An 8,725-nucleotide genomic window follows, 5' to 3' on the forward strand; every position below is an offset into this window, starting at 1 on the left:
GCTAGTTAGCCGAGCCTGCACATTCTGAGCTGCACACACTGATCAGCACAGTGGCTCTTCTTTACATCTCCAGACTGCATGACCAAGTGATGGCTGGTTGTCAACAGCCAGTAAACCACTACAGACTCCTGTTGCACTCCTCTGAGCGTCACCATTACATGTGTTTAAACTGTTTCCTAATTTAACACTTGGTCTTGGCGAGTTTATGTCTCTTTTCACAGTACTTTTTATTTACGTAGAACTTTCATACTTTTACATATTTTACTTAAATTTCTTAGACTTCTTCATGTATTCCTGTCTGGTTGTTGTTGTGGACCACCTCATTCACCACGACACATTCCTTGTGTGTGCACGCTCACTTGGCAATAAGAAGCTTCTGATTCTGATTCTTGTGGGTCGGGTGACCAGACCTTCAGGCTGCTGCTGCCTGTTCATGTCCCGTGCTGTTAGTGCAGACACAACAATCTGCTTCCAGGTGGAACAGAGCAATCTCATGAAGAAGAGCGAGAGGTGAGGGGGAAGTGCTCAAAGAGGAAGAACGGTTCAAATGAAAGGGAAGCGAGTGTTTCGGCTGTGTGCACAGGATGGAGGAAGGTAAAGAGGAGATGTGCTAATGTAAAGATAAGAATGAACACATGAGAGCAGTGTGTGGGGATGGATGGGTGAAAGCAGATTAAAAGGCAAAAGGGGGTCTAGAAGGGGCAAGAAGGGTGGAAAACAATGTGTGCATCATCTCCTGCAGCCTCACATAAACCCAGCACACACACAGTCCAACATCTCAATCACGGCTGGAGCCATCCATCTATACGGCTGCTGTGCTTTTTGAATAATAGACCCAATATGAAGCAAGTCACTGAGCAGATCTGGTCGTGTGATGGGGGTCACGGGGTTGCTGCCCCGGGAGCAGAGCAGCGAATCAACAGCAGTCATAAAGGAATCACAAGACGGCACTCATTTGCATTTTACACTCACAACTAAATTGGAAATGACTTGTGCCTCCTCCTGTCTGGACCATCACCATTCACATCAGATATGCTTTAATTTTTTATGCAGTAATTATGGAGAGCTGGCCCTCCATGGCTCCGTCTAATTTCCCAGGACTTGGGAATGTGAAAGTCATCCGGGCCTTTCATGATATAAAAATGACAGAGCTGTCGATTACTCTTTTATGACTTCGGGGAAAACCTCAAACACTATGAAAGCGCACTTTCATAAAATCTTATCTCACCTCTTTTCTGTCTTTCTGGAGATCATGAAAGTCTTCACATAATATTACAAAACTACTTCTGACGATGAATAATGCAGCTGACTCGCGGCTCAGAGGTCACAGACTCACAGACGGCTGCATTTTCTCCTGCTTCTGCTCTCGGGCCTCCTGCTCGGTGTGGTACTGCCACTCAGAACAAATGAGCCGGATCTGCACAAGAACATCAGCTCTACGTCACTGTGTTCAGATAACCGTGAGCCACTCGGACTCGTGACCTGTACCTGCTCCAGGAGTTTCCTGTATCTCTGCGTGGCCTGCTGGATGAGGTCCCTCACCGTCCAGCCCTCCTTGCAAGGCACCACCACACCTGTCTGGCCAAACGTCACCGTCACCTTCATTATGGCGCTGTCCGCTTCAGGCCCTCTGGATGTGTGGGACCACCAGTGATCATAACAATGCAGGAAGCTCCAGATGGAAGAATGCTCTCCCCAAAAGAAAAGCCAAGGATGTGATCAGGAGTAAAGCTGAGGGAGGACTTAGGAGTGACAGTCCTTAGAAAGCCTCACAAATGTCCACAGCTGCTCAGGATCAGTGGAGCTCAGCAGGTAAGTTCATCCAGCTCATGCAACGGTCCACCTTTCTCATCTCCTCACATCTTCTGAGAGACCAGTGTTGACTCTGTTGAGGAGGTTATGACAGAAAGGCTTCCCTCACTGTGTTCATGCTGGAGATGAGCGGCCACCACCAAACCAGGAGTGTCACTCTGACTCCACTGAGCTCACTAGTTAGATGCTAGCCGTCTGTCAGCTAGCTCCACTTGGCTAAAGATGATTAGCCTGATGGTGTAACCTGGCTCGGCTAAGACAACAAGGATGAGAGCTTCCCAACCATTAGCTGTCCTCACTCCTCCTGGCTTCACTCACAGCTCTGCTAGCGACGTGTCTCCAGCTCGTTTCTGACACGTGAACAAAAGTTTTTTCTTTCTCCAAACTTTCACATCACAGTTAGCTCCTGCGCTAGCTAGCGTTAGCCACCTTAGCTGAACTTTGGAGGGAGGGATGCAGTCGGTCGGGCATCTCTCCACAAGTTTTTTGTTTTGTGTCCTCCCCTCCCGTTAAGTTTCCTCCGTGTTTCCGAGCGGCCATCCGCTGCTAAGCTAGCGGTGTACACGTCTGCTGCCACCGCGGAGGTGGAGGAGGACGGCGGAGCAGCGCTGCGGTGAGAGTTGGAAAAGTTTTGAGATTCCTTCAGAGCCGTCCGCTCCTGACCAGTTCCTGACCAGCTCCTCCGCCGCCGCGCGCTGTCACTGCCTTAAAGGGGAAGCGCTCCTTTTACTCAGCGCGCAGCGAAACTCCGCACACATAGCGGATCCGCATGTCGGTTACAGCTAGCGCTCAGACACGTGTTTAGGAGGAAAGTTGTTTTAACTCCTCCAGTACTGCCCTCCTCTATGTCCTCTATGTCCTCTGTGCTGAATGTCTACAGATCTAATCATCTCCTCCATTAAACAAAAGACAAAACTCACAACAGTCACTCAAACACCTAGAAACTGGAAAAGTAATAATAAATAAACATTTACTACATTATAATTCAGTGAAATAACACGTTGCTTTTGAATTGTGTGTGATGAGCAGTGGACCAGAATACCTGGAGATACCTGCGGAGGTCTGACTGAGAGTCACAGGACGGCGGTGATTGGCTCAGAGGGCTGTTCAGCTACATGCTAGTTTCCTGCTTGTTTTTTGTGTTTTGTTCATATATATATATATATACGACTGTATCTCCCTGCCATATTTTATTTTATTTATCTTTTCTAATTTTAAATCACAGTCTCCCTTATATGACCTGTAGTGTATGTCGTGTGTGTAGCTCTTGTGTTGTATCTCTCAGCTCTTCCTATTTATAGTTGGTTTTCTTTCTCTTCCTGTGTCTGTACTGCTGCAACAAGTGCGTTTCCCCGCTGGTGGTGAAGAATAAAGTGCAGTTGAATGTAATGAGAGGGATGTGAGTTTATGTGTTGAGCATGCAGCAGCTGCAGAGGTGGAAACTCAGCGCGGCTGCATAAGGACTAAAAAATGGTTGTTGAACAAACAACCACATGAATGCATTTCACGTTAAAGTTATTCATTGACAGGCGGCGGATCGGCTTGTGGCAGCAGGAACAACACAGGTGGAAGAACTCCTGCATTCCATTCAGGTGATGTTGTTCCAGGTTCTTTGTGTTGCACAGTCGCTGCAGGTGTCATTTACACCTGGACACTGGAGACACGTTGCTAAGAGATGGTTAGAGTTCTCACTTTGTTTTATAGGAACTGTTTGCTGTTGTTGTTTTGAATAGTGGAACCACAGATCTATTACCATAGAAAGCATTTTTGCATTTACTGAAAATAAGAACCAGTTCTCAACTAGCTCACCTGCTAAAATAAAGGTTAAATAAAATAAATAGACTTTGCAGAAGGAGAAGCACCATTGTTAGGAACACAATGGATGTAGATGCTGGAGTTGTGTGTTCCTGCTCAGCATTACCATGTCATGACTTACTGGGACACTCGGATAGAACAGAGCTATTGTTAATGTTATTAGGAACAGCTGGTTCTCCTTCTATCACCAGTCACACAGTCTGCAGTGACTTGCCGTCTCACAGTGCTCTCCTCATAGATACGTATGATAAAGGCTTTATTATACATATCTAACTCACTACACTTCAGGGTTGTTTAAGCTCAAACTGTCTTTTTTAAATCTCATATCTGTGATTCTGTTTGTTTCTGACTGGATGCCGGAGTATTTATGAATGTTTAATACCACTATATTTGTTGCTTCAAGCGATTCGGGGAACATTACAGCATCCGATCCAATGCAGTATGATGGCAATAATAAAGCAGAACCACTCCCTGGGTTTGTCCGTGTTCAGTGTGTTTGTGGCACTGCTGTTAAGGTATTTTAATAACACACATAAGCAGCTTCCAGGACGACTCAGTTATCATATATGAGATTGTAAATGTAATAAATCCTGCTTTACCTTCATAAAGCCAACAGCTGGCATAAATAAAAGTGGTATTAATAAAGTCCACATTAATACAGTCAGCTTCAGATTTGCATTTCACCGTCCTTGAAACCTAATCAAGGCCTCGAACGTCTTCTGGTGGCTGACACTGGTTCAGCACAGAAACCAACAAAAACAGAGTGTTTACTAAACACTTTGGCTTTTCCCTCAGTTTGGTTCATCTTCAAAGGCAGAAACCCCTCCCAGTGAGGAGGAGTCTGGCTTCGTAATTAGCAGCTCAGATGTATGCATGTGTATGTCTGCTAATTGATTTGGGCTCGGTTTAGTTTCTGGGTCACTGAATTCCATTGCTGCTAATGAAGCCCGGGGGAGGAGGAGCATTGTGCATGCACGCATTTTCTTCTTCTTTCTTTCTTCAGTGCAACTTTGAAAGTTAGAAGTACAGTTGAATAATCACTGAGCAGATGAATGCTGAAGTGTTTGAAATAACGGAAAAGTTGGGGGTCGGAGGTAGAAATGTTTTTATCTGTTTATTTATGTCACATGTTTCTACAGTAATAGGTGGATATAGGATGAATAAAGCTGTTAATTTAGTCACATATGTGTACAATAAAAACACAGTAAATTCAATAAAACAATAAATATTAAAGGGCTGGGAGTTATTTAGCTGAATTGCATTCTGTTTCATCCCAAAAATAATCCAGATTCATTCTCTTCATGATGAGATTTGTCAGTTTAAACTTGACTTGTGCAGCGGACTGTTTTCCTAAACAACAAAACCAGTGAACACTTTACTAAAGAAATGTTTTTTTCATATCATAACACAGGTGTAACCCTGAACAGAAATGATTACAGCTAAATTGCGTTTTAGCTGCCTCTCCTTCAGGCTCCTGGTGCTGGGAGCCGGCTCACTGGCCCGCTATCACGGCTGACTGGGACACTTGAAGTGGATGGAACCATTAATAATGTTATTAGCAGCACCTGCGCTTCCTGCTGCGACCAGTCTGCTGTGAACAGGGCCTGAGCCTGAGAGCACAGCAGCACCAGAGGAGCTATGTAGCACCGGACCTTACCGAGGGAGGGCCACAATGGAAAACAGAAAACACTCTCCTCCCTCAGCACCCAGCAGCCTCAGGAGAGCTTCATCATCATCATCATCAGGGGTCCCTCACACCCCGGCCACCACCTCCTCCAACTCCTACCCTCAGGGAGGCGTTTCAGGCCAATAAAGACAAAGTAAAGCACAGTTTCTACCTGAGAGCTGCCGTCGCCCTGAACCCGCAAATTCCCAAAAATCATCCTGCAAGAGATGTAAAATAGAAAAATCTCTGTTCATACTCCCAGTGCAATAACTTACTGAACACAATATCCCCGTTGTTCTTTATTTATATTTATTTCATATTCATATGTTTTATTCTGTATTCTATTTTTTCTATTCTTCATCCCTTTAGTTGTGTAAATACCTCCTTTAAATGTCATTTAAAGTCCCTCTCCAGCCAGTGTTTAACCCCAGCGCTCCTCTGTGTGTATCAAAGGTACACTGTTTGTCCATTCAGATAATAAATATCACCTGGTTTTCCTTCCTGGTCTGACAGAACTCTGGATCTGTGTGTGACTGTCGTCGCTGCTCAGCCGTGGCGTCGGAGGCTTAGTTTGCCTGTGATATGTCCTCTACAATATAAAACACCATATGGACATGTTAACAAGGTAAAAACCACCAGATCTTTACCAGAGGGGCTCTTCAGTGTTATTAGTAACACCTGCTTTCCCTCCTGTGATCAGTCTGCTGTGAAAAAGGCCCGTGACTGAGACTGCATCCACTGTAATGGGTCGCTGTGGTACCGTGGTCCGTCTGGGGGCGGCCGGGACACGGCGCAGCAGAAGATCCACCGTTCTTTAGTAAAAACCAACCACGCAGACAGACTGTGGGACATGACAGATAAGTAGGTTTAAAATGTGTTCAGAGACAGACATCTGAGACGAAGGTGGGCAGGAGCAACACGACAGAATAAATCTAACCAGCAAATACGACACAAGAAATGAGAAGAACAGAGAGAGACGGTAACAGCAGCATCAGGAAACTGTTCAGTGTTTTAGCTTCAGACTTTAGAAGCAGCTGACCATTAATCCACGACACACACACACTCCTCAACTCTTCACCAAACCTCGACCCAGCTGCTAAACACGATTCCCAGTTTGGATTTATTTTCTACTCACACACACACTCCGACCTTGCCGAGCCGATCCATATGGCTGTTCATCCCCCTCCTCACCCCATATGGTAAAACACTAACCTCAGCAGTGCTCTTTGTCGTGCCTCCTCCATTATGAACTGTTAAGAGCCACGGTGAACATGCTAGGATGTGAATGCCCCCCCGCTGCTGGGCCAGGTGCATCCAGTCCCCGGCAAACAAATCAATGTGGTAGAACATGGTCTGCTTCAAAAAGAAAAGAGAAAAAAGAAAATGAAAGGGCACAGTGGGAAGAGGAGAGCATTATAAGATGCTGGGGGAGTGAGTGCAGGATGGAAACACACACACACGTATACGAGGTAGATGTACAGCACACACTGGACATAACGCACTGCATTACTTCTTTATTTGGTCTGTCATTCAGTGTCCCCATCAGCCCCACGCACTAAAGGAACACTGCATTTTCATGTTCAGTGTTCATCATCCATCATGTTCGTAGCCTCACATCAGATGGAGCACCAGAAAGCTTTTAGAGGTTTGGGGGGGAGGCACATCTGGCATAAGACGGGCCACTAGAACAGTAACACTCACTAACACAGCGTTTCAGGCCATCCATTCAGCCTAATGTTCACATCATACTCTCTGTTCTTTGGGCTTTGTGCTGAACCAGACATGCTCTCTCACAATTCAGGGTTTCACCTGATTCTCACTCTCTGAAGAGACAAAACAGAAGCCGGCAAACATATATACATATTTATGGTACGTTTAAAAGATGCTGCTGCTGCTCTGCTCCGCTTCCACCTGATCTGTAAGAACAGAACATAAGCACACTGTTTACTGGGTTCTATGTCCAGACAGGCTGAATGCAGGAGCAGACGTCCTCTGATGCTGGACAGCAACGTGTTTGGCAATATTGGTCTTCACTTCTCTGTTGAATATGTGCCACCAACAACAGTGGAATAAGATCTCTTTCTGCTGACACTTCATTTTTATGAAGAGAACTGGCCGTCCTACTTTCACTTGATGCTTATAGAGAACTGTAAATAACATAGTATATGAGTATATGAGCTGATGTGTGTCCAGTCATTGATTTAACCTCTTAAAACTAAATCAAAATAATCCCGTTCTGGTTTAAAATGACTTGATGTAACTCTACATCATTGCTTCCTCTTGACTGTCCTCACCTCTCTCCCCACTCACTACAGCTGGAGCACACCAGCTCGCCGACACTTACAGTTAAACTACTACGCCGGCCGATGGCACGTTCTAACACTGGAGTGATTCAGCGACCTGTGTTTAACCTGGAGGCCGACTCTAAAGAACAATGACGGTACAATAAGTCCCATAAGTTGACAGAGCTGGTCGTTCAGGTCAGTCACACATGAACCCCTGAAGTCTGCCTCACATGTATGCTGACAATTCAAGGTCTGCAAGCTGCTTGTTTTGCTCATGATGTCTCTTCCGGCTATTAAAAGAAAAACCCGTTAACAACGTTTGTTCTACTGGTTTGCTCCCTTCGTCGTCATCTCCAGTGTTTCTAAAAGCTTTGGTCAAAGGAGCAAAACACTTTTAGACTAAGACTCCTAATGAAAGCTGATGTTGTCTTCTGAACATGTCCATTAGCAGCGCCTTGCTCACACGTTCACTATGCATCAGTAAGAAGGTTCTGTTCACTGTCCCTACCCTTAAAGATCTGAAGTCACATTATGACAACAAGCTGAGAAACAGATGAGACCGTTTGAAGTACAAATTATTCCTCTCAGAGAATATTTTAAAGTTCTTTAGCCCCATATTTGCATCTGGACAATACAGTGACGCACGATGAATTTGGACAAGGTTAGAATCTGTTCTAGCAGCACCGCATGAATATTGTATTGAGCTGCAGCGTGCTGTAGGTGTTTTCAGATCTCATTTATGTAATTCCACCTACCCCGGCTTCACTGTGAGCATATAACCCCCAGAAAGTCTTTATGGCCTTAAAATCCATTATGGAAATAGGAAGCATTGAATAATGAGCTGACAGAAGAACGAACTTACATCGCAAACTGCAGCGGGCTTTTTTTTTTTTATTTCTGTGTGATAAAGAAAAATATGAGCGTCTTCAGTGATGTCTTCCTGTTTGTGTGGAACAGTTCAGTCTGTCCACGTCTCTCTGCTGCTCTGTGCTGCATTCCCATCAATACACTAAATTAACAAAATAAATGCTCGGCCCTGCTGCCCAACATGTTATATGGTACTGACACATTTTTCCTACATCCTGCGGTCTGTGTGTGTGTGTGTGTGTGTGTGTGTGTGTGTGTGTGTGTGTGTGTGTGTGTGTGT

At 45.1% G+C, this 8,725-nt stretch overlaps 1 protein-coding gene across 1 annotated transcript in view; it reads right to left on the minus strand.

Moving 5' to 3' along the window:
* The window catches only part of pard3bb (par-3 family cell polarity regulator beta b), a 218,717-nt gene extending 216,269 nt beyond the window's left edge, over window positions 1–2,448 (minus strand). The window contains exon 1 of the mRNA XM_008295178.1: window positions 1,489–2,448. Coding sequence (XP_008293400.1) covers window positions 1,489–1,605 — 117 coding nt within the window. The 5' untranslated portion in view covers window positions 1,606–2,448. The remainder of the gene's footprint in view (window positions 1–1,488) is intronic.
* Window positions 2,449–8,725: the final 6,277 nt, after the last annotated feature.

This window comes from Stegastes partitus, unplaced genomic scaffold (assembly GCF_000690725.1).
Source record: "Stegastes partitus isolate 25-593 unplaced genomic scaffold, Stegastes_partitus-1.0.2 Scaffold1028, whole genome shotgun sequence".
Lineage (NCBI taxonomy): Eukaryota > Metazoa > Chordata > Actinopteri > Pomacentridae > Stegastes > Stegastes partitus.